At 43.2% G+C, this 26,495-nt stretch overlaps 2 protein-coding genes across 5 annotated transcripts in view; one reads left to right on the top strand and one right to left on the bottom strand.

The window, feature by feature from the left end:
* Esyt2 (extended synaptotagmin-like protein 2) overlaps positions 1–7,138 on the top strand; it is a 44,724-nt gene extending 37,586 nt beyond the window's left edge. For all 4 annotated transcript variants that reach the window (XM_077627324.1, XM_077627326.1, XM_077627325.1 and 1 more), the window contains 2 exons: positions 79–237; positions 1,070–7,138. In XM_077627324.1, coding sequence (XP_077483450.1) covers positions 79–237; positions 1,070–1,094 — 184 coding nt within the window. In that variant the 3' untranslated portion in view covers positions 1,095–7,138. The remainder of the gene's footprint in view (positions 1–78; positions 238–1,069) is intronic.
* Positions 7,139–9,147: 2,009 nt separating this feature from the next.
* On the bottom strand, positions 9,148–24,584 carry LOC144093713 (mitochondrial import receptor subunit TOM70-like). The gene is made up of 11 exons (XM_077627322.1): positions 24,249–24,584; positions 23,825–23,998; positions 23,619–23,745; positions 21,268–21,377; positions 21,040–21,179; positions 20,074–20,281; positions 17,823–17,996; positions 16,231–16,416; positions 15,310–15,407; positions 13,688–13,810; positions 9,148–10,243 (listed from the first exon to the last, which is right to left on the bottom strand). Exons 1-11 carry the CDS (start codon positions 24,489–24,491, stop codon positions 10,084–10,086), a joined length of 1,743 nt encoding a protein of 580 aa, XP_077483448.1. The 5' UTR covers positions 24,492–24,584; the 3' UTR covers positions 9,148–10,083.
* Positions 24,585–26,495: the final 1,911 nt, after the last annotated feature.

Here is a 26,495-nt window from a genome sequence, read left to right on the forward strand (position 1 = left end):
CCTCTATATTTCTTCTGTTTATTTCGATGTTCATGAAAACAAACTTGTTTGCTTTTTTTCCATGCATGTGCACACCAGGATGGAGTATGAAGCTGCACTATCGGACCTAGATGGCAGCACGCTACAGGTGCTGGTCAACTCCAAGAGTGGCTCATCCATGTTTTCACGTGGCAAGACGCTGGGGCGCACTCAGGTCAGCTTGGCTAACTTGGACCTCACCAAGGCACTCACGGACTGGTATGTTGCACAGCTACCTTTATGATTCACACGTCTCTATGCTTCATGCATTCATCTAGAAAATGGTCAGTTTGATGGCAGAATCTTCTAACTGCACAGCTAATGCCAGCTAATGCTTGTACTTCTCTGCGACTTGTATTGTCGTCAGTGCGGTGTCAAGATTATATAACTATGCAAAAGCTGCTTGTTATGGGGGGTCACCATGCTGTAGACGATACAGATTTATAGTTTATTAATTCTGATCAAATCAGGTAAGTACATCATCCAGACTTGGCATTTAAAAAGTAAGACTGTCGTATGCTATCTCTGCGGAAAATTCCAGCGCGAATAAGCGAGCAGTTTAACCGAGAGAAGCATTTTACAGTGCACATTTAGCATTGCAACATTCTGTATAATACGGTGATGTGTGGGTTACTGTGCTGGATGTTGTGTAATGTATATAGAAAGGTCTGCGTTTATAAACATCACACATCAAGGATGTTGAGATGCAAAAACACTGCATTCTGTTGGTGCTATCAGTGTGTTACAGTCTGAATGCTTTTTCGTCCCGAAAATTTGCAAATATGCTAGTATAACCATTTGAAAGGAATATGCTGAAGACTGAATGAGGCAAGTGATCCTTTTCTGCTTTTTATCAAGCAGCTATAAAATAGCGCTGAACTGGGACAGGCATGAAGAATAATAAATGACAGCAGTGCTCAGTTGTCACTTGAAGCGTTCTGCCTTCAACAGGCTTGAGGCAGTTCTCTGACTAGCTTAAAAATACCTAAAACTCAATTTTAACTGTGTTTTCAGTGAGAGTTAGCTTTGTGCATTACTGGCCTTTTTCCAGGTACGAGTTGGAGCCGGATACATAAGCCAACAGTGTCCAGGCTATGATTCCAATGTCTGCCTTGAAAAGCTGAAGGCAGGGATCTGTTGCAGACTGAGACTAAGAAGCTCTCACGGATGAAAACTGTGTCTTCTCCATCGTGTTGATTTTTAGCACTTTTTTTTTTTTTTTGCTTACACTAGCTTGGCGCTGGAGCTTATGAATAGAAATCTGCAGTGACTTCTTAAAAGACACACTATTCGCTTATGATACAAGCAAAGCCCAAGCCTAGTAAACAGTAGTGCTTTTGAACTTGCCATGTGCTTTCATACAAATTGTAAGCAAGATGAGTATGCTTGACTGCTATGCGAAAGCTATACAGAGCTGACCGGAGAAATTGGATATTATGGCTGTAAATAATATGAGGCCTTTCATACTCACAATGAAACTTCAGCTCTTTGTCCTCTCTGTAAGGATAGCTTTTAAAAGTCTTTCACCAAGGTACAAAATTATGTGCTTCTTAAGAGCTTACACTGTATAAATATGGTTACACAAATATATAATGCAAGGAACACACAAAACCTGTATTTTCATTGTTTTTAAAGCGTTATTGCAGAATGTGTTTGCTGTGATTGTAAGGGGTCCTGAGGGAGGCAGACAGGGCAAGAATTCCACAGACTGTTTAAAAAACCTTTTAATGTGGTTTATATATTGCTCAGGAGGTTTTTAATTGCAGAGCTACTTAGTTATGAGACAAGAATTCTGAAAGGAAGGCCTTCAGCTTCTGCATTCTCTTAAGATTTGACCACATATTTTACTTTTTTTTTTTCTGTACTTAACGTCAGGCATGTTCAACTGTTCAGATCTAATTTAATCGTAGCTTGTACTTCTCCGCAACTTGTATCGTTGTTAGTGCAGCGGTCCTTTGCTTTCATTTTTCTTAGCATGCTGATTGTGTTTTAAATTGATTGTTGATTTGGCTGTGTGACTAGTAAGCCACAATGCACACTAAGCTCTTGTGCAATGGAGTGGATATAGTTCTTGTGGAATTTTGCTTCGCGTGCTTAGTTCAAGTAACTCAGTGAAGAATTGCTCTGAAGTTGGACCTGGTTCCTCATTGTGGTTCTGTATATTGTTGCATATAAGTCAATTTTTTTTTTTCTTAAACATCCATCTGAAATTGGGGGGATCAACCAATATGTGGCGTCAATCCATTTGTTGGGTCTAAGGTTTGGCAGAGTTGCGGGCAGCATGCTCAATTCCGGCAGAATGCATGCAGCTCCACGTGTAAAAAATAAAATAAAAAGGGGTCGTGAATTCGTGTGAAAATCATTTTCCCTACGAGAATACTCGGCTGACACTGGCGATTGCTTTCCCTGTTGAGTGGTAGACAGCGCGAGGGAAAACTTCCAGTAACTTCCGAAGTGTGCGTCGCGCTGGAATCCGAAACTACAGAGCCATTGGTAGTTAGGTGGTTCGATTTGCCACTAGTCGGCTGGCTGCATGAAAGTCTGGTAGGCAGGATGGAGCACTATTATCACCTTTGATTTTCATTTACCTCCGACTCCTGGCATTGTGACTGCATCATTGTGCATTTTTTTGCTTTGAGCTGTGCGTGTCGTGATGCCGTCTCGTGGAGAGAGGGCGGGTCTGTGTCAGCTTACAGTATTCAGAGTCAGCGAGAGCTATGACCTGGGGGGCTGACTTTTATTCGGAGTAGGCATATATGCAGCAATGTACGGTAATTTCTAACATTTTTAATTTTATTACTGTTGTGCTTTTTAAAGTCGTTTTTATTTGCGCACTGAATGTGTCTGGTACGGTCAGCTCGCATTATTCCATCCCTTTGTTACTACAGACTCTTGTCTGATTTATTAAAGGTTTGAATCATATCAGATTTTATAACTTTTTACACAGGCAGAAAATGATGGCTCAACGTGTGAAATAGTTCATATTTGTTAGTGGCACCTGGTTCGTATTCGTCTATGGTAGCCAGATTCTTTTTCATGAAGAGTGCTCCGTGTCGCCTGCAGATTAAGGTCACAAAGTAAATTTGGTAAGCCTGGACTGGATTTGGTGGCATATGTTGTTATGGCTTCAAATGTTTACCAATCAAATGGTCGGAAACTACTTGTCCTGGTTGCATTGTTAGAGCTGGAATGATGATATTGCTTCGCATCAGATTCTTACAAGTTCTATACGTGCTTAAATATGATAGCCTGACTTTTTCTTCAAATATGTTTACTTGGGTGGAACGGACAATGTCAAAGTCACATTGCTCAAGCACCATATCGCCTGAGGAAGCAAATGCCAGAAATGACTGGAAACACCGTTTCAATTAAGCAGTTCAGAATGCCCTCAAAGTACAGTGGTCCATCCAAAATATTGAAACTTTTCTTTCTGTCCTAAACAGAAGCACAAATCATCAGTGTGAATTAATACAAGCTGACTGTACCCGATTCATTCTTCTTTTTTTTTAACTTGCCATCATGAGCTGCCGAAGCAGTGGCTACTCTAATCCTGCTTTATGATCTTTTCTGCTTTTTAAGGATGTCGAGTTCTGGCATTTTTTTCTAGTCATTTGTTTTACAACTTTGTTTATTTGTTTGTGCTATGTTTGTTGTGTCTTTAACATGAAGTGACTCCAGCTTAAAGGCACAAACTAAGGAGGCATAAATGGTAGCAGATTGAATGTTGTTTGCTTTTAAAGCAAGTTGTGCATAAAGCCCATATGTGCAAAATGAAAAAGCACTGCTGTTTCTTTGATTTAAAGGACAGTGTTAAGTGGATGGACTCTCTACTTGTTTCAATTTTATTTTGCACACTTTTGCTGCTTTTTCAGCATTAGTGTCGGAAGTCGCACTGTACACATACCTCCTGAAGCAAATCTTGTTGTGGTGATTGTTATCACTTTATTATCATTGATATAATTTGATATGAAATGATGCATCACAGAAGTGCACAGCAAAGAAATGTGAAAAGGGGGAATGAGCAAATTTACCGAAAAGCTGAGAGGTTTTCTGCTAAATGATTTCATCAAGTGCTTGCCATTGGCTAAGAAAAACAAAAAGACAAGTAGAAAAGTAACAGCGATGACAGTCTTGTAGAGACAACGATTCATATGTGCACAAAGAACTGATTTTGTCCTTAGACTCTTAAAGGAGCTCTGTGACCTAAATCAAACATACAATGTTTATTCTTTGTTTGCCTAGTGTGGGGCATAGTGATTCATTGACTCCCAGTATGTATGGGCTTGAATTTATTGTGTAGTATTTTAACCTACTCCAGAAATGCTTGTTCTGGTTCAGTGGTGTCGAAAAATTGTACCAATTTCAGGTATATGTGAAGTGGCAAATGTCATTGGCCGATGCTTTGTTTTATTGGTTAGGAGTCAAGTTTGCACTCCATTTGTTTGTACTCGGCAAATTAACCTAAATAAAGAATGTAAATATGACAGCACTTCCACACAAAGCAAATTCAATAGAAGCAGTAAAGCTGTACAAAAATGATTACAAATTATGCTATCTGTGTTGTTTGCCACTTCACAGATTAAGGAGGTGCAGTATCTAATTTCATTGCTAGATAAGCTAAATTTAGTTTTTTGCCATCTTTTTTTCAATCTTGCACTTTTTGAGCAAGATAACGTATATTGTATGGGCCAATTCTGTATTCTTGCTGTGCCATCAGTAGTGAAAAAAAAGTGTCGTAGGACCCCTTCAAGTTCATACTGTCTTATGGAGTTGTGCTTTAGGTTCCCTAACCACGGTTACAGTTTCCTTCAGGACACTTTATGCTACATTTTCCTTAATATAAAAAAAGGATTTCCCCACCAATTGTCTGACACATTAATCCTGCTATTCCTTTGAAAGGTTGCATTTGCCTTTTGAGATTGCAAGGACAAGGCCCTTTGCTTCCTTTGTAAAAGTCCTCTTTGTTGTGCAAACATCCACAGCATGTACAGAACTTTTCACTGAAAGGTGTCAAAACTGCAGCTTTACTCAACAGGAGTGAAACCAAATTGTCTCTGAGAATGTGTGAGTTGGTACACCGTCCTGGCCAAGCAGCCCAGTGTCTGTTTCCGGTATCGTTCGCACAGCTGTAGCATACGTGCGCTGTATTGCCTTTGTAGGCTGAAAATGTTACCTCCATTTCTCTCGTGATCTTTGATGCCTAATGCGTGTTACACCATATACGTTATAATACTTCTAGAATAGGCGACTATTTACCCTAGACAGTTGTCACTGTTGCTATCCATGTAACTGCGCTTTCACCTAACATTTTAGCATGCCTTGGCTGTGCCTTTGTTTTTGTTGTTGCGCCACACTCTGAAATGATGCGGCCACTGCCACTACTGCTTTCTGCATGGCAACACATGCGCTGTGCTGCTTAAATCTGCTCTTGCCATGCGTGTGTGAGGAAGGAAGGACAGTCTTGTTGCTGTAGGGTTAGAATTACTCTGAATTAGCAGAGGATCAGACGGTTACAGGATGAAGTGAATTTTCCTCAGTAAGTGTGCTATCACTGAGGCTTGCCTATACATTAATGCTGCAGATAGAACACGTCTCTGACTTCCCCTGCAAATGACCCAACAGCAGCTTTGTTGGTCTGATCACTCTCAGTGTCATTCTTCTGGCCTTTATTTTTAAACTATATCTTCAGCAGTTGCGAGAAGGTTTCTAGTACACTGCGATTGCGGGGCTGTTTTGTTTTATGTTGGCTCTTGCCATAAAAGATTTTCCCTTGTTCGGAATGCTGGAACCGGGGAGGGCTGGGGGAGCGAGAGGTTTCCCAGCTTTCATATGGGGGGCTCAGCCTCCCACCAACTTCCTGTCCTATTTACATATTTGTAAATGTAAACATCCATCTAGATATGCTGAGCACCCCCCATAAGGAAACTTTGGGTGGGGCTCTGGCCTACCCAGCCCCCCAGTTTCCAACATCCCTGTCCCCACGTCTGCGGAACAAATAGAGAAAAAGGTGCTTCTTGACCCTCGTGCCACACATAGGATCAATTTGTATTGTGCTACGTTGCATGTCACCGTGAAATGTCCAAGCATTGTTTTTTGCAGCAAAAGCTTTTATAGCTTTGGCTTAGCCATAAAGCCCTGAATTCTACTGTGGTGTCTACAGTGTCAGCATTGAAACATTAATTATTCAGTTAATTTATTTAAATTCAGTTTAATGGCTGCCATTGTTGGCAGTGGGAAATGGGGAGAGGGAATCTCCCTTCACATTTAGGGGTAGGGAAGAGAGAGACAGGGTGAAAGGCGACATCTAGGTTTTTTTCTCTTATGACTGGTGATGTATATTCCACGGCCAAATGCAGGATTAAATGGTGAAACCAAAGCTTTAACAGCTTTTTCTGGTTATTTCGCTAAGCCAGTAAGTTTAGCTCTATAAATTTTTAAAACCATGAAAAGGGCCAGCTTGAGGCTTTCAATTTCATTTGAGAAGACTTTAGATAATGCAAGGTTGAGAACCTTATTTCCATACCTGCCACAGGATTTGAACGTGATAGGTTGAAGCCAGTTGACTGGAAACTTTAGACTGCAAAACGCAGTTGATGCTAGTAGTGGCTTAATGGAGCATTGCATGCATGGCGCACAGTTTTATTTGCTTTTAAGTTTACCTGTTCTTGAATCATGTTTTACATGTGAATTTACAGTCCGGTGTTCTTAACACGTGTCTGTTTTTTGAAGTTTTACCCATTATTTTGGGCTATGATGCAGCCCTGGTGATCTGTGCCATACTGGTTGCCTCAGCGAGCTGCAAGTCGGAACAGACTTGCAGTTAAAGCATGTTGATTGATGGTCGTCCTTTTTTGCCGCCGCTGTGGTATAGGAGGCTAACCTTCGTTGTTGTGCTTCATTGTTGTTACATTGCAGTGAGTGTAAACAAAAGCTGTTGCACAATCAAAATGCAAGAATTTATTGTAACCCACCTGAAGGCGGCCAATGGCTGCCATTGTTGGTTCACTGTTATTGTTCCTTGCCGGTGTTTCGCATGGCAAGCTTTGTTATTAATTTGGCTTTTGCTGCCAAATATTGGCTTTGAGTGTTTTCCAATAAAGACTGTTTAAAAGCTTGCTGATTTATTGTGTGTTGTGAATTTTCCATGCGATATTGGCCCAACTGTGCAACATATTGGTTGCATGGACCTAGATAAATGTAATCATTCAGAAAGGACCACTACTACACTGCTTGATGAAGTTGAATGCAGCCAAGTGGTTCAAACAACTTGTCTTTCTCTGACCACAAGTAGAGTGAATTGCAGATTTGAATGAATGCATCCAAGTATTTGAAGCGAGTGCCCCATCATTCACATTATATGGCAGACCATGGCATGCCTACTGTAATTCTAATGGCTTGAATGCATTTTTACTGTTGTGCATTTTTAGAGAAATGTAAAGAAAAATGGTATTGGTGGATGCCATGAACTGAGTGCGAGTAAGTGCAAACACTCGGTATGTATATATATCAAGATGTTGCTCACTTTTGTTGCTAAAATGCAGACATACCTGTTTAATAACGTGTAATGCATAACACATTGCTCATGATATTAGAATGGAAGTGCACGGTGCTAAAAAGGAAAGTAAGTGATTCTCCAAGATTAGCTGTGACTGCGGCTAGCCCATTTTTGAGAGTGGGCATTAACTTCAAAATAGTACTTGCTTACACCCTGCTTTGTATTCATGCACTTGGCAATTTGTGACAGGTGCAAAAAGAAAAGGAAAATGCAAGGTTAATGATGGAAAGGTAGTTTCTATGGATACTGTGGCCCACATTTATTCGCACTAGCTTTGGAGACATTGCTGGGATCCTTTGGTATATTTTTTTACTAGGCCCAAAACTTCCCTTGAAGTGGCCATTACAAGAGGTGCTGCCATCAATTAGGGGAAACAAAGTTCCTGCAAAATCATTCCAGCTTGGAGCATTTGCATAAGGAGAGAGATTGCTTTTATTTGGAAAGAAAAAAATTCAATTGGGAAGCTAATAGAACAGCAAATATTGAAGTGTAGTTTCCCAGTGAAGCCCATTTATCTTTTAGCACAAACAAGCACTAATTCAGAAACAAGTTCTGTGCTTTTGTGGTGCATTTGCACATGACGTACAGGAGAATGAAGGCGTATGTGATCCCTACCTTATGCCATATGCATATACAATGCCGGTTTCTCTTCGAACAGTACAAGGATAGTGCAAACGTATTAAATCAAGCATAACGGGAGATCATCAGCATCCAGACTACACCCACTACAGGACAAAGGGCTCTCCCATGTTTCTCTAATTCGTCCTGTACCAAGATCAGTGCTGTGAATTTTTCGCAATACCTTGGTGAATGCTTAAGGTTTAGGCATCTGAGAATAATGCTGCACTATAGGATAGCCATGCTACACACGCCAAGGTGTCAGAAGCAGTCTCGATGAAGAGTTTCACGGGTGCTTGTTCTGCTTACGGCAGTTAAAGCAGTGACTGCACCGAAGTATGTACAGTGTGCACGAAAAGAAACTGGCACAATTGGCCGATGGCTGAAGCAAGAAAATCGACATGCGCGGTGCTGCGATGTCATAGAAACACCGAGAGAGGCTGGGCCTTTTTTCTTTGTGGTGCTGGTTGGGGGGGGGGGGGGGGGGGGGCAGGGTTGCTGCGACAGGCAGCAGTCTTTTGCTTCACATTGATGTCAGCCCACATGTCGGAAAGTGCAAGCATTCCAGGTTAAGTAAACACACAGACATTCTGATGCTGCCCAAGATGTGCACTTGTGTGCACAATTGCACTCGGCTGGCGAAAACAGTGACAATACAATGCACGCTAGCCAGTGGCTGTTTTCTACAGATCTCCTCTGTGCTGCCATGTTGCGAACGGCCTAGCAACCTTGTTGCTGGTTCGATTGTGCAACTGGAGCACCTCTCGTTGCCCTCTTCCCATACCACCGGAACCTTGCTACTGGAAATTTCTTTACGTGCGCACTATAGACTTTTATGCTTGGTTGAAATTCTTTACTATGGGAATGTGTAATAAAGTTTCTCTGCAACTGCAGATAAGGTTCATTTTGAACTGACAGCTGTTTTTGCTTCTAGCAGGCAAATAAAGCGAGTGCACTGAGAGCGACAAAATCATTTATTTTGTTGCACAGACTAGAAGACATTACACACATCTTGAGGTAAGAAAAATTCAAATGTAACTTGAAAACAATACGGAAGGTGTAAAACGGGGCACAGATCAAAAGGAGCACTGAAGCCATTTCAAAAAAAGAAGTAAAAAGTGGTTCCACAACATTGTTTTAATGTTGTTCATGAATGCAAGACTTGTATGCTACCTGACGTGACACTGCACTGAATAAGCAACGCTGAATCCTGCATACAGGAGAGCAAAATGAAGGCACACACAATGCAGACAAGCTCCTTACACTTTAATGCTCCACTGTGCCTTCACATTTCACCTAACATCTTGCATCCCCAATTCCTTGGAACAATGTAGTGCTCCAAGACAACACTCTTTTCTGATAATGCAGCAAACACCAAATGTTCTTCTGTATGCCTCATCCAGACAGCTGCAAACCTCCGCTTCTTTCTTCAAATTATCCTAGCTGGCATTGCCAAGGTGTTTTCTAACACTAGCTCAGTGAAAACAATCGCTGGTCCCTAGCTATGTTTAACTGTATGTAGGCACCAGACAAAAAAAAAAAGTACAATGGAACACATGCCTCGATCAAGAGTAACGCCCGAAGCTGCACTGCTTGGTCTTGCCACACCCAAGCGATAACATCCTGCCAAAAAGAGAGCCAGGCATGGCACTATTCTTCACCCCTCTAACCCTGGCTGCTATGTGCTACCCATTCCGTGGTACATGATTGCGCGAGTGCCGATGCATCTCGCATAGTTCCACACGGTGTTTGAGAGCATCAGCACGAGAGGAGGGCATCGTGTGAACAGGCAATCTGGTTCTTTGCGGAGAGGAGCAGAGGATCCTCACTGAACAGTCTGTCCTCCCCCACACCTCCTACAATATGGCAGGTTCTGTGGCTCAAGATGAGTCCTAGCTGAACCCAGGGTGGACTGCAAAGCCTAGCCGTTCAGCCACTCGACCTTGCGCAGCGGCCGCATCGCGCAGGGAAAGCAGGTGGGCCAGCTCAGTTTCCGTCTGGGCAAGTGCTATCGCCCTCTCGAAGAGCTCGAGGCCTTCCTTCAGGTAGCCCCTGCAGACAGGTTCCAACCATACACTCATCACGTGCCATAAAACTGCTAGTTCACATCATTCCTATGAGTAGCTGTATGGACAAAATGCACTGCATCTGTAGTACCTTGTACAGTAGAGTCTCGATACAAAGCTCACGGGGTCGCACAAAATATTCATATCAATCAAGAACAAACTCCGCATGCAGAAGCACAGGAAACGCATTCACGCAGATCTGTTATGGCTGATGGCATCTATATGTAGCTATGCTCACAGTTCGTGGTGAATGGTGTTCGGAACACCCAAAATATTGCACATTGTACACAGTGCACTTCGGGCAAGGAATTTTATGTACCTGTGTCATCCTGAAATTCCTATCAGGCGTGATTGCATCATTGAGATTCTACTCTATCTACAACAGTACAGTAGAATCTCGACGATACAATTCCGGTTGATAGGAATTCTGGGATAATAAGAATTGGCGGAATTCCTTGGCCAGAGTGCATTGTGTGCTATGGGCAAAATTTTAGTTTAGATGTTCCAAACACTCTCTGCATGAGCCGCGACCGCACCCTCTAGCACTAAAGCGCTGCCCGCACATTGCCCACACTGCAAGTGCCAGTTGCGCAGTACACACAGCAAGCAGTGAGCAGTGGTGCGCCGCCTGCACATCACTGACATCAGAATCGCCATATGTGTGGCCGTAAATAAATCCTGTCAGCTGTAAACTGATCTGTGTAAATGCGTTTCCAATGCTTCTTTCGGATTTTGTTAGCGACCCCATGAGATTTCCACCATCATTGTGCACTGTAAGGAGCACAATGGATTGAAACATTGCTGTTCTATATTTAATGTTATTGCTACCCCCAGCAATACTCCTGTTAAAGCACCTGCAGAAACGTCCCTCCGTGCCTTGATTACCGTATATGCTCGCCTAATGAATGAGCCCCCCCCCTCCACCACTTTTGTCGTCCAGAATGTACTTTCTTTTAGCTTTTTGTAGCGGGTTCCTCAGTTTTCGCATTGTCCACAGCGCAGACCTTGGCAGCACAGCAAGATGCTGCCCACCGATAACATGTTATCCGCTTGTTTATCTTTTGAGGAGGGTTCCTGCCAGCGGGATGCGGGAGGGGCGTGCTCGGCGAACTTGGCAGAGTGCCAAGACGTTTTGAGCTCTAAGCTAAGACTTAAACATTCGCATTACGTGCTTGTAGCCATCCTGTGTGTTTTTTTAACCTCGCATAAAAAACGCGCACCTGACCTTCAGGGACGGTGTTCAGCCTGCTCGCATTATCTCCCTACGATTGGCCGGCACCGCCAGCTATCACAAAAATTCTTGGACGGAGGCATGATATGAAATTTCGACCGTTCCAAAAGAATCTCTAGAAACTTTTTTTCCCACATAATGAACCGTCCCCTCCTCCCAAAGTGATGTCTTTACATGCTACCAAATTGATGTCTCACTGGCCAAGCACTCTTTCATCAATGTGCCATCTGGAATCTAGGCAACGATGCTTTGTACGCAACTGTGTACATAGGAAGGTTACTTTGCACAAAAATCTGTGTGTAGCAAACCTGGAGCTTCTAAGTGCACTACACTTAAAAATTATTAGTACCAGATGAATTCAAACCCCATATTACAACTGGGGTGCCTTTCTTACATTAACGTCTACAAAATCTGTAAACAATTTTTTAAGGGCATCAATATCACATGCAGCTTCACAAAAGAATTAAAAAGCGACTGCATGATACAGTAAAACCTCGTTAATTCGAAATCGCTTAATTCGAACTTCCGGTTAATTCGAACTGACGGCCGGGTCCCGGCAAAGCCCTGTGTATTTCAATGGGTCAAAGCTCCCGATAATTCGAATATGCCGGTATCCACGTCGGTTAATTCGAACTAGGCGCCGATGGCTGGCATTGCTCCTCGCATATAGAAGTCACCTCGTAGCAAATACAATGCGCTGAAAATTAAAAAAAAAGCAGAATGATGAGAAAAAAAATAAGCCAGCACGCACGAGGTGAGACGTGAATTTCGTTGCCCGAACCAACCCTCCGGTGCATGCCGTACCAGGTTTTCACTGCCGGAGCGTCGAAGCATTGGCTTGTCTATTTTTGGCTGACGCGCGGTCACGCGGGTAGCCACCCTACCGCGGGCGCCGCCTATGCTCCGGCCACGGTCGCTCCGGCGCAAGCCGTTGCAGGTTTCCGCTGCGCCGAGGCGGTCGTGACCGTTGGCTGTGCTGCAGCCTATGGACCTTGGGGTTATTAAAAACCTCAAAACACTGTACAGGCGCCACCTCCTAGAGCGGATTCTTGTGTGTATGGACAGCGGCAAATCGTACGACGTCAATCTCCTCGGAGCCTGCGACATGCTGGCAACATCGTGGAATGCTGTCAAGGCGGACACAGTCGCGAACTGTTATCGAAAGTGCGGCTTCATTGAAGGCCCAGAAGCCTGCAGCACGGCAGAGCTGGATGCTCAGTGTGATGACTCCGTCGCGCTGCACCCTGCCTACGCTGCTTTATCGAAGGGTGTTGACTTCCAGAGCTTCGTAGACGTTGACAGCGGCGTGGAGACATCGGGGTCGTTAAGCGATGCCGAGATTATTGAAGCGGCCTGCGGTGACCAGATGCCGCACAACTCCGGCGCGGCGAGCACAGCTGACAGCGACGACGAGTCCGACGGAGGCGACGATCCATTGCCACCCCCGAGTGCATGTGAAACAGCGTCAGCACTCGATCTGGCTGCGCGCTACTTCTCCGCCGATAATTCGGACGCTGCGTTGGAGCTGTTGGGCAAGTTGCAGACGATGCTTGTCGAGTCACGGCAAAGAAAACGAAAACAAATGCGCATCACCGATTATTTTTCTCTTTGATATGCTTTGCCAATCTGCTGTTAATAAACATGTTTTTGAAGCATAGCGTCATATTTAATCATTAAGCTTGCTGCTTACGCGAATGCATTTTGATGTTAGCTCCAACCGCATAAACAAATTAACTTTATTTCCTTCGACATTCGGGCTCTATGATTTTAATTCGCGCAATCGCCCGCCGCAAATGTGTAGTAGCGCGTAGTAAGAGATAACGATCTCAGATATGCCTGTTTTAGCTTCGGCCCGTGCTGCCGGGCGTGATGGCCGCTTTTTTTAGCACCCGCTCGTTAATTCAAACTCCGCTTAATTCGAACAATTTTCCGGTCCCCCTCGAGTTCGAATTAACGAGGTTTTACTGTACCTTGAGTACTGATCTGACAAGTCCTAGTAATTTCAGCATTACAATTTGCAAGTAATATGGCATTTTGTTCACAATTGTGAACATGCCTGCAGAAAATTATTATACTACAGAGTTTTGTGTTGTATACTGGGCCAGTGTACAAGGAAGAATTTTCTTTTACATAGAAACAGCAGCATCTGAAGGGGTTAACGGCCATGTTAGCATCAAGAGCTTGAGCAAGCAATCTCACCTCTGCACTTGGATGGATCCAAGTGTCTCATAAGCAAACTGGCATTTGTCATCCATGCTGATAGCCTTGTTCATTAACTCCACTGCCTTGTCAGAGTCCTGCCTCCACTGCAGGTACAGAATGCTGCAAGCACAATTGAACAACAGTCTCAACAAATTAGCCTCTAAAAAACTATTTTGCACGGCTACCAAAAATTTGAGCTACACCTTCCAAAATGGCAATAAGGGCTGCTGCTTTGAGCTCTGTCATGTTTACCCAAAAGATGAAAAAAAGATTTTTTTTACACAAAAGCTGTGCCCTTTACCCTTCGACAAATTAAGTGCCAGATCAATTCATTTGGCTGTAATGAAATCTGAACACACTTCACATGCTACTACTTGAATCTGATATACATGCTCTATTCACACAGCTTGTGTTTTCTGCAACTAATCTCTGAAAACAAAATGACAAATTTTCAGTGCACAATGCAATGAAAACCAGCAGAGCTAATAAGAATTTCCTGTCTTTCAAAGATGAAACAAAACATTAAAAAAAATTCCAACTACAATGGTGGCTACCTTTAGCAAAAGAGCCAACCGTTAGATCACAGTCAAGGACCAAATTCAGTTTGGAAAGGGCCATTTTGGAGCTTAGTATGAAGATCTTCCTAAAACACTGGCCTTTATTGCTGTTGCAGTGAATATCGACAAGTGCACAAGCTAATTCTGAAGTATGGGCAAATTTTGTCCATAGGAAGAGCTAAGATTCTTTTGGAGCCAAAAAAAAAAAAAATGTGTGCGTTACATTGTGAAGAGTCTCCAAGTGTGAATGAAAGCTTCCAATGAAATTGATGCCCAAGATGTGCAGTTTTTTTGCTGTGAATTATAAAAATAAATCTGAACTTGAATTCAGCTAATGGCTCAAAATGAAAGAAAACCAACAGATCAGAAGCTCTAAATTTATGTCCTAAAGTTAACCAGCATGCACTATAGCTTCACATTTTGGCATAAGAAAAGAAGAATTCAGGTAAACAGCATAGATGTTTGGATGAGGGATGGTACCAGGTGTCATTACAAGCTTTTAGCTGCCACTCATGGATGGTCAGAAAAAACAATCCAAATCCACTGATGCATATAACAACTGGTAGGAGTCTCACCATCATTTCACAGCACAAACTGGCACCATTGCACTTAATCACCAAACCTTGCTCTTCTGGGCTACCGTGATTTTGAAAATTCGTAACAGCTGAGAGGAGCCAAATTTTTTACTTTATATGCCATACAAGAAACCACATCTTTATTCCGTTATCGATTCTTATGCGTGCAGCTTCAATGTAAACTATCGACGTGGCAGTGTACGAGGACAGTGTATCGGCAAAAAGAACTTATGCAGTAAACTGTCTGCTACAAACCAACAGCAGGCCTTCCCAAAGCGAATTCCACTGATGCCTTGGGTTTCTTTTATGGCTCTCTGGGAGTCCAAACCAATGTATTACTAAGCCAGAATGCAATGCGGCCACCTAGAAAACGGGCACTATCAAAAGTCCACTGCACCAACTTTCCAACACTTAGCCATGCTTTGGTTAATATTGTCTCTCCTGTAGGCAAATACCTGAAGTCTGTACACAAACAGCACACACTCACCCAAGATGGACAGAAACATTCGGGTCTGTTGGATCTGCTTTCTCAGCCTTGAGGAAGAACTCTTCGGCCTTTTCAAATTCTTTCATCTCTGAGAGGAGCTGTGAGGATAACATAAAACGACGTGAAACCATTAGCACAAGAGAGACGACAAGCACAATGGTGAAGCACAAACACTAAAGGTAGGCCAGAAGCAGCTGGTCCCGATCTGGCCAGCAATGTGGGGTTTGTCATAATCATCAAAATAAATGACCTACAGTCGGATACAGCTCAAGCCTGCCGTGACGCTCTGCCCACATTCAGGATCATTGAACAGAATTCCTCCGTGACAAAAAGTAGGCCAATGTTGAATCATTTCTTGTAACCTAGACAAGAAGCTAATCATGAGAATAAATTTATAAGCTCAATAATTTCGATGCATCTGGCTTATTTGATGCAGTCAAACATTATAACTTTATTTTCTTCACTGCTGTGATTGGTCAGCGGAGAGTAACACAGGACACCGCAAACTTTGGCCCACTGTTACCAACTTATGATTTTTTTAAAAGTTGTATCCTACTATAGTAGGGTAGCAATCCTTCAACTAATCCAATATAATAGCTCAAAATGCCTAAACCATGCTGCAAGGGCAAGTAAGAATTGGCAAAAAATAGGGCCAGTAAGATGGAACAGGGCTTGCAAAGGATGGCAAACAAGAGGTTGGGTATAAAAACAGAGGCGATTCGCAGACCAACAGCACAAGCTGGGTGTCTCATCGTAATGTGGCCCTCTGGGAAAGTTATGAAAATGTGAGTTAGTACATCTTTACATCATTTAGCGGCCAAAATTATTCATTTAAACATGCCGGCGCAGAATACCCGGCACAAAAAGCTGCCGCTAAAATGGCAGCAGAACGGGAGAGGAGAAGGAAGCAGTGCACCCAACCTGAGCATGAAGGAAGTAACATTCAGGGCAGTTCGGGAACCGCTTCTGCACTTCCTGGAAGCTGGAGAGCGCCTCCTGCTGCTGTTGGTTGTCCTTTGTGGCCAATCCACACCTGTACTGCACATAGCAGCGCTGAGCAGCAGCCGATGGGAAGTCTGGCCGCAGCTGCACGCTCCGCTCCATGTCCTGTGGGCCACAAGACCAAGATGGGCAGTCAGAAAAACAGGAAAATAGAGCAGCAGCAGTCTCCCGATTGGCATGGCTTTTCGCAATCCACTGTAGCTAGCCCCTCTTTTAGCGCACCCTGGCTCACAACCGTGCCTGAGAAATTTGAGTGGTGAAGCTTGCATGAAAAAAATGATGACCTATCTAGTGGCTTGGAGCGTTTACATATACAGCACACTCCTTTTGAAACGAATTCTGAGAATTAGATGGCTTAGTTGATTTCTTATAGACTCAATGTAAAAAAAATCCCCTTAAATGAATTGTTTCGCATGTCCTTCGGTTAAGTCGAATTTTTGTAACGACCGCGGAAATCGATGATTTTCTCAACGCATAGCACTCTCAAGGCAAGCAAATAAAGGAACGCTTCCCCACACACTTGCACAAATCTGTGGGGAAGTGTTCTTGTGGAGAAGTGTTCTTATAGAGAAGTGTTCTTGGGCAGGGCAGGGCTCTTTCTTGCAGGTGTGTGTGGTAGGCGGGGCGTCGTTATACCTGCCCGTGTGCAGCAGAGATCTGATATGGTCAGATCTCTGTGTCGCGAGCATGTGAAGTGCAGCAGGTTGCTCCTGGCAGATAAAAAGATGTGCAGGCGCGGAGTACATTTCCTCAGCGACTCTCGGCTAAAGCAGTTTTAAAGCAGGGAGGGGGGCAGTGGTTTTCTTCTAGAAACCTTTATTTCATGAAAAAAATCTACAATCGTCAAATGCTTCAGGTGAGAGATTTAAGCAGGAATAATTATTTTTTGCACTTCCGTCAAATGACACTGTGCGCGCACTATTGGCTGAGCCAACACACAAGCCAGGACAAGACGTCAACAGCCTCTCCCACGCGCATGCATGCACCCATGCACCTCGTAAAAATTAATAAAAAAAGATGTGATACGAAATGATTCTAGGCCAAACGATAACACAAAAAAAAAACACTCACAGCATAGTGGCTCCATTTGTTATTTTTGCCCAAAAACTGTGATGCAGTTCTCACTTATGTACTGCCAAGTTCATCCTCTCTGCAGGCTTAATACACAAAGCAGCCCATTTCTACCACACTTGAATAAGCAGCATTTGCCCATGTTTAGCGAGGTACAAAGCTCTTCAATGCATAACAGTTGTTATGCACACTATGTATAATGCAGAATCAGACCCACAACCCCGAAATTGAGATCTCATTGCAAACCCTCACACCTGTAAAAAAAAAAAAGATTATAAATTACTGCAAAGGCCAGGATGAGAACAAGACTGGTCATGTTGTCCGTCGTCTTTTTGCCCAGTCCTTTGCGCTAATTTATAGTCATGCAAAACCAACTAGCCCAGCTTCATGCTCTGCAAAAAAGAACTGAGGCTAACACACAAACAAAAAGCAAGACGTGCCTTGAGTGTGTCTTCAAGCCTGTCCAGCAGCAACAACACCTGGCCTCTGTGCAAAAATACATCAGCGTTGCTAGGGTCCAGCTGAGCGGCCTGCTCAAAGTCCTGAAGTGCTTCCTCCAGTTGTTCAGCGTGAACTTTCAGTGTCCCCAGCTTGATGAGAGCATTCACACGAACCTGCAAAAATAATATTAAGCACAGCAGGCGACTTACACAGGCAGCTCACCAACAAAGACTTCCGAATGGTACCATGTTTTTTCTGCAATATATAAAAAAGCTGAATATGACTGTGACGGAATTATCTGCACCTCTCTTAAAGGGTCCATGAAATGGTATTTACTGAGGCTAGGAACATCGCATGAACAATCTGTATTCCATTACTCGTCAGAGCCCCACAAATATTTTTAAGCTAACTTCATTAATACCAAAGACATTGGCAATTAAAAACGACGCTCCCCCTTTCCCCCACAAATCATACCCGCAATCACACGAAAAAAAAAATGAACAGGCTTGAAATGCTCTTCGTTGCACCCCATCCAATCCACGCCACTTGGGCACTCAGCATGTAGTGAAATTCAAAAATTAAGATTCTTTACTTCAAGCACTGTAACAAAGGTAGCTAACAAAATACTGCATCTGTTTTACTCATGAAACAATAAGATTACAAATACAATGTTACTGAATCACTGGTGGGATCATCTCAGCCAAATTTAATTATTCGGCTGGGGGTTTTTCTTGAACACTGGAGCGCTGAAAATAAAGTGGGGTGATTTTTAATCTTGTGGGTCCTTTTTTCAGATTTCCTATTTTTCCAGTAAACTGTGGAAAGCTTAGGATAACTAGCATTCTAATATTAATATTGTGGCTGGCTTTCTGAAGCGAAATTTTATGAGGAACACAACTGTGCCCCCAGTTTGTCTATTTTTTCTTTTTTTTTTCCGCACTGAGAAATGACTAAAAAAAAATGGTGCAAAATGAGAAACCAATGCCATTCTTCATATTGTAGCATTCTTCTAAAATATATCAAAATTAAGCAAAATAATTCCACAGTTCTGTGCTCTGAATATTCCAAAGGCCACATAACACACAAAATTGTGAAAAGCATCCTTATTTTCCGAACGATAGTTTTCCTATGCAAGCATTGTCATCCTTGTCATAAAGGCTGCATAACGTGCTTCATACTTATTCTAGAATAATGAAACTTGGCAAAGATGGTCCCACAAGTGAATAAAACTAACCCCACAAGTTTCAATGAAATCAAACTGTTCAAAAGTTCACTCTTTAGGTTAGTTCACCCTCTAAAATGAACTCAGGGAGGCAAGTGAATACTATATTAGCAAAACAAATGAGCTAAAATCAAGCTAGCACCTGAAGCTTAAAGCTGGGATGTTTTTCCATACAAATCTAAAATTTAAGCGTGACATTATAAATGTTATTGACCTTCTAAGCATGCTGCACATGCAGCGCTCCTTGATGTTCCCACTTGATAGCTATTGCCGAGCTGGCCTGATTAACGCCAGGTAGCGCTGCATGCACATGTAAAACAGTGGCAAAGAAATGGGTTCATAATCAAGAAGTGAACCAAAGCACTACCAGAAGTGTTCTAATTGTTTGTTTTGTTTAGGAGATTATCTGACAAAAACCTATTGGCTTTGACGAAGCTATAACAGGTCCCACCACAAACACGTGCAAAAAACCCTACTACTGGCCCATGAGCGTGGTCACCGTGTTTGCTGCCTAGGCAGGTGTGTGGTGGTTGCATGCCTATATTTGAAAAATCAAACTGCAATTGAAAAATCAATGATAATCTAAAATTTTATTGCTTTTGTAGAATATCTTACTGTATGTTTCATTTTTAGTTTCCATTTCACTGTTTCCTGAGCACGATGGTAGCAGCCTTCGACCAGAATCTAAGCATTAGATCATGAATCAGCTTAGGTTTGAACAAGATTGGACTAGATTATGACTGAACTGGCCATGTAGCAACGTCAAATCTGCATTGAGTTCAATCCTGATCCGACTTGATCACGGTCAAAAGTGCCCGTGCGACAGCATTATAGTACTAATTCCATGAATGATGACAAGAATTGAAAACAGCATGGGAAAATATCAAAGGCTGTCAGGACTGCCATAAGTGAAATCACAATTACAGCTATGTTGCTACAGGAAAGCAACTACACTGCTTGCAGTTACTTTGCTTTGCAGGCACGTTCCGCATCCATCCAGTTCTGACAAGCTCTAGTTGAAACCCTACCTTGACATCCACATTGTCCATGGAGAGTAGCCGATTGAGGTCATCTAGCGTAGCCTGTGCCAGTCCCTGCAGCATGTGCAGTGTACCTCGCAGCAAGAGAGCTTCCGGCACTGCTTCTCCTTCGCTGTCCACCTCCGCGTTGCAGTGTGGAATCACATCTTCGTACTGCTCGCGGGCTAAGCACTCCACGGCCAGTGCATATCCGGTTCTGCAAGCAAGCCAACCTACTAGTCAGTGCCCAGGAAGTAACACATATTCGTTTAAGGCCATGTTTCATAAAGAGGCGAGAGTAAGTCATGCAAACACCCCACAGAAAGCAGGCTGTTGGTTACTTGCACAGCATGCCACCATATCCTAACATTGCATGAGGGCTTTCTGACCTAATCTTTACATTATCCAGATTAAGGTGATCGGCCATGAACACCGACTTCAGTTGCAGGTCGCAAATGAGGAATGGTCGAAGGAGTGAGAATCTGTTCCCTCTCATGCCTTTCACTCAATTTCATTACGCGTTCTACCTTCAATTCATAGCGTTAGTAAATAATACTACTTCCAACACCACTGACTGCTTTCCAACAATAAACGCTTCGCTTCGACACACAGGGAAAATTATTATCAAGCTCTATACCCACACAGGTGGTAATGAGATAAGACACTTCACAAGAATTATGGATGCATACTAATGCTGAACGAAAAAGCAAATCAGCAGCACAAATCAGTGAACCACACATAGCAATACATTTATTGTGTTATCAACTGTTGCACTACAAACAACTTTATCTTTTTTACTCACTTTCAACTCAATTAGACAGGTAATGCTGGCGGCAAGATCCAGTGGCTAGATATAGGAGTACAGCATAAACCCAACACGGAACCAAGACTGGATTTTCCATTTGACAAGAACAGTTAGAAAAACTTTTTTGTTTGTTTGTTTCCACCAAAAGTGAGATTTGAGAAAAAGCTCACCTCGGCTTATCTATGTCACCTCCCTTGGGAAACGGCCTGTCTTCACGACATGCCTGAACAGCTTGAATGATGGGGTCTTCGCAGAAAGACACGAAGTAATTTCGAATGAAGTGCTTCGATGGCAGTGCTGGCTTTCGCTTCTAAAAGAAGAAGACCAGTGTTGAGAATGGGGTCACATGAAAGAAGTAAGCACATATAAAACACTCCGCAAGTACACAAAAAGGTTACCTTGATGTATTCCTTGGCACTTGCTTTCCCAATCTTCTTTAGAACCCTGTCGGTTATAAGCAGAGAGTTCTGGTTCTGGAATCCCTCGAGTATACACACAGCTGTGATGTCTGTGAAGAACCAAATAATCCATCTCAAAACCGTGCACCATACATGGATCACCTTGAACGAGTGCATTATGCTTTTATTCAGACCTCTCATAAGGTATCAAAAGTTTCTTTGCCTTTTTATCACATCGTAATTTAATTTATTTAGGGGGTTTAATGTCCCAAAGCGACTCAGGCTATAGGTGGGTTGCAGAAATCTGTAAGTCAGCTTCTCTGCACGAAAGAATTCCTTCGCCGTGGCTGCCGGACTGGTTTTTGGATAAGAAATTAGGTGCAACACTAGTGAGTTCTACAGTCTGCAAAATGCCACGAGTCTCCTTGACAGTTCTCCGAAGCAGGTGCTATGCGGTGCAGCCATTCCAAGCCTTCTGTGACTCTGCAGACAAGGCTAGCCCCGAAAGGGAAGGAGGTAGGCCTTTGTCTCCCTGTTGCAGAGCGTGGGTATTGGTTGTCCAGGAGTACAGGCGCACGCAGGGCGCAGGGGAGTTTACAACAGAAATCTCCAGCACCCAACTTCTGCCCGCAGGAGGAGCTGCGCCGCCATAGTGAAGTGTTTTTGCTTTGCAGGGAAGCCGACCTCTGTATTCTTCAACCCACCTATGGGGGACGTCGCATTGAAAGGCTCCGGCAATTTCGACCACCTGGCGTTTAACATGCACTGACATCACACAGTTCACGGGCCTCTAGAATTTCGCCTCCATCGAAGTTCGACCGCTGCGGCCAGGATCGAACCCATGTCTTTTGGGTCAGCAGTGGAGTGCCATAACAACCGAGCCACTGTGGCGGCTTTTTATCAAATCGTCTTAAGAAATCTAAAGCCTTCGTATAAACTGAACATTTAGTTAATTTGCAAAGGCCAGTGCTTGCTATTTTCAGTCACTGTCAAAAAGTGAGAGAAAAACATTTTTTTCAGTATCTTATGACAACCATGGTTCAGATTATAGTCAATAAATTTACTGCACTAGCTTTCATTTTTTGCTAAATTACACAAAAGACAAAATTGGTACACTTTATCATTAAGAATGGGTGTAGAAGACATGAAATGCTTTTATGTAATCCAGTTGGTGCATTTAGTCATAAAGTCACGATGATCCATGAAAGAATCAACCAAATTCTCTACTGCACATTTTCATAAACCACATGTAGTGTTGATGTCAAGAATATAGCAAAGTATATGGTTAAAACTAAAGCATTTTGTACAAGCCACATGTAGTACCAGTTTTCAAACTGACTACAAGAATAGGTAATTTGGATTTGCAGTACTACTACACTAACCATCTTTGATGTCATTTCCAAGGAGGCTCCTGTAATTAAAGCCTTACAGTGTGCATGCTGGAGCACTCTTGTTAGTCTCAGAGATTCACCACCAGATATTGTGCAATGTTACAGGCATCAAATTAGGCGCAGCACTAGAGTGTTCTATAGTTTGCAAAATGCCACGAGTCTCCATGCCACAGGCATCAAGTAGACATGCCCCTGACACTCTTGTTCCATGAAAGTAATGATTTTATTTTGTAATGGATAAAAAATGACAAAACTTTGTAATTCTTGACACAAATGACTAACGAATTGTCCAACAAAGCTGTACCGAGCCTAGGCATGAATTAATTTCTTCCGTTGGGAGATATACTAGCAAAGACCAGAGAATAGAGAAGTGTGTTTGCTAGCTCTGAGGTCAAATAAAAATCTCCGCAAAGTGAAGGACATACATTTTTGCACATTCTTAGTTTAACCACGGTATATCACGCTGAAACTCTGAGCACAGGGACTAGATGCCTTTTTTGTGTAATATGCAAGGATTTTAGATTGCTATTAAAAGCAGGCGATGAGAAGTACTATGGACAAGAGATTTATACTTCTGGCATGTCAGAACCTCGTTTTCATTCTCCTTTTCTGCAAAATGTGACCATTACAGTCAAAGATTACCTAATGGATGGAATCCATCTTGTCCAACAGATACCAGGAAGGGCTTTAACCCTCCCGCCTAGACCACGAAGAAAAAGTTGAGTCTCACAATTGGTTTTTCCCTAATGCCTGCCTTGATGCTTTGACAGCCATAGAAGATGCCATAAGTGCAGCACAGGGGTGAGTTAAGAGTTGACAAAAGCATTGATATTTCAGCACAAAACCGTAAAAAATCAATACAACATGATCCACTCTCTCACATTGTATTCTTATTTTTAATTTCTTTACCCAAACAAACGCGCTTGTTTTTTCTTTATTTTCACAAGGTACGGAGCTCACCTTCCAGACATTTCTTCAGTTCGTCCACAACCTCGTAAGCCTTTGCTCTTCGGTGAAGCGCTTTGATGTATATCTTGTTCAGTTCGATAGCTTTGGTACAGTCGGTAATAACTTCCGTGTAGTTTTTCTGCACAACAAATGAGCAATACTCAGACACTTGGTAACATGAGCTAGAGCTTACCAAGCGAACGTGAGCCAGAGCTTACCAAGTTTTCATAGGCAGCAGCACGATTTTGGTAGAAAGTAGCCAGTTCATTCGTGTTCTGCTGTGGACAAACGGCGATAGCCTCAGTATAACACTCGATAGCTTTATCAAATTTGCCCTCCTTGAAGTGCTTGTTCCCCTGGTTCTTGAAAGCCTTCGCTTTTTCAAACGGGTCCTGCGTAAATACAGAGATGTCCGTCAGTTGTCACAGCACGTGAAAACATAAGATGCGAATCACGTCTACCGGCCACGCTGCACATGCGCTGCGACGCGTGTGGAAAACGGAAACATGAGTGCTCCCATTACAACCAGGTGTCCCGCCCGCCCACGGCAGCAAGACGCAGGCATGCATTGCAACACGGGCACGCGTAGATTTTGGGCAGCTTGCCCGGCGCTGCAAGAAATGTTTGGCATCGGTTACTCACCCTGACATCGGCCGCACTACGCGAGTGATTAGGTTGAGACTTGTCCGCGGGCTTGGACTCTTTTTCTGCGCCGATGCTGGGACTCGGTGGTTTCTTCGCCTTGCCGCGGCCCTTTCTGTAGTACCAGTAGGCGAGACCGGCAGCGACTGGAGTGGCGAAAATCAACGCATACTGCCACTTAGAAAGGCCCGCTTCAGAAGCGGCCTCGCTGCCGGCACTTCTGGCCATCCCACTGGGAGCCATCTTGATTTGGAATGAGCCTTGAGGAGGTTGCCAAGCGATGAGAAAACTTTCGGACAAAGACAGCCCCGAGGTAGCCTAGTGGGCGAAGAGTGCTCGAACCGCTCACCAAAACAAAATTATGTAGAGTAAATATTTAATGTTAACAACCATTTATTGTAAGGCAAAGCGTTAAAAGAAACAACTAAAGTAAAGACAAAGGTTCCGAAGGACGCAGAGCCAGAGGCGTGCGGCCTGCGCATTCGCCGCAGAAGCAATGCGAGTTTTTCTCCAGGAGTTACGCCACCCGCCGCCGCTAGAGGCGCGACGACACTACCGCTGCTAGGGAGCCTACATGTCGCGCGCCTACGCAGCCTCCGCGCGACATGTAGACTTTGGTTTCATGCCTGTATCTGCGGCGGCGGTTGGCTTTTGCCTGGTTTCGCGCTGTAACCCGCTGGTTCATGGTGGTGAGCGTGGTGAGCGTAGCACCGAAATGAAAGAAAACAAAATGCAGACGCTTAAACTGCGTATCTTCAACAGAGCCCACATGTGCACAGATTCTTCGTCACAAACTTTGTTCGATGAAAACATTTAAAATGAGGAATCACTTTACCCCATTCCTCAGAACTATGTCGAGTGGCCACTTGATGGAGCTATAACCCCACACCATCTACTACTTTTGCCTACGAAAATAAAATTTTTCCCCCTCCTAAATCCAGAAGGGAATACTCTGATCACTTTCTCTCGTATGTCTCATGGTCCGTGATTAAATGACAAGTTAATGCTAAGTGGAAGACAATGAAAACTCAGAAAACGAAAGTTTTGCACTCGTCTCATAAAAATGTACTATATCGCGGAGAAAATTCTTTACGACGCGTGAGCTGTAAATACGATAGCGCCGTACCAGGTGGGATTGAGACTATACTAACACTGAACTGTCAAATAGATTGATTGCTGGGAAATGATATAGTAGTTAATTACGCCGATATTGCTTTTCGCATGTCCTGAATGTACTTATTTTTACCCTCATATACGTCACAACTTCCTTAAACGATTGAGGTCTGTATCGATAGCTCAAAAGAACACCGACTACTAATGTGCGAGCAATTAAGTGTCAAGAAGCATTGTAATGCATTGCTCTCTGCTCGAAGCCAACGGCATGCGCTGCATTTACGTTTTTGTTTGTCAATCGAAAGCCATCAGATTTCTCTGGAATGTCTGTATATAGCCGCGCGCATGTCTCTCTTCATGTTCAAAATTGTAGTAAGCGCATTAGGCGTCTAATGTTTCAAGTTCCTTGTTACCATTCAATTTTGCAAGGCCGAGAGCCATTGTCCTTCTGACCTTAGTTGACAGAGCACTTGTTTATCGCTGTGCCGCCGAACTGCTTTCTGTTTGACGACGTACGAGCTCGCCCGATAAAGTTTTCCAGTTGGACGCAAGCTTTCTTTTCTTCTTTCTGGCCTGACTAACGTTACCAGAACGTAAAAGAAACAACCAGTACAAGCTGCGTATGCTGCCACAGATACTGACGCGTACTGATTATTCCAATTTCAGAAATAATGTATGTTCAATGAGCGAGTTCAGCTATCACAAAGAGCGCCATTTTTTTTTTGTTGTCCACGTATATTCAACCTGCGGCGTGTCCTGATCGAAGCTGCCTAAAAATATTTGGTTTAAATCTCTTTGTAAAATATCTCAGATTATGCAATTGAATGACCAATGCCCTCTATTCTCTTAAATTCAGGGGCTTTTATTAACATGTAAGCATCGCAAAACTTAATTTTTAGCTCCTTAAATTGTAAGCTATGACAGCTGGTATATCGTGCATTGCTGTGAGGTTTAATGGAGCTCCATTATGTTGCGTAGAGCTTTCTTGGGGTGCTACTTCGTTTCCTGAATGACGTGAGGAAAGTTTATGCTATCTGGAGGTTTGTGGAAAGCGATGACGGGGCTGCGGAAATGCAGGAGAATAATGTAAACCTGGTAGTCATCGCCTCTCAGAGAAGTCTGGTCGCTCGTGAA

The sequence above is a fragment of the Amblyomma americanum genome, chromosome 6, assembly GCF_052857255.1.
Source record: "Amblyomma americanum isolate KBUSLIRL-KWMA chromosome 6, ASM5285725v1, whole genome shotgun sequence".
NCBI classification, from domain to species: domain Eukaryota; kingdom Metazoa; phylum Arthropoda; class Arachnida; order Ixodida; family Ixodidae; genus Amblyomma; species Amblyomma americanum.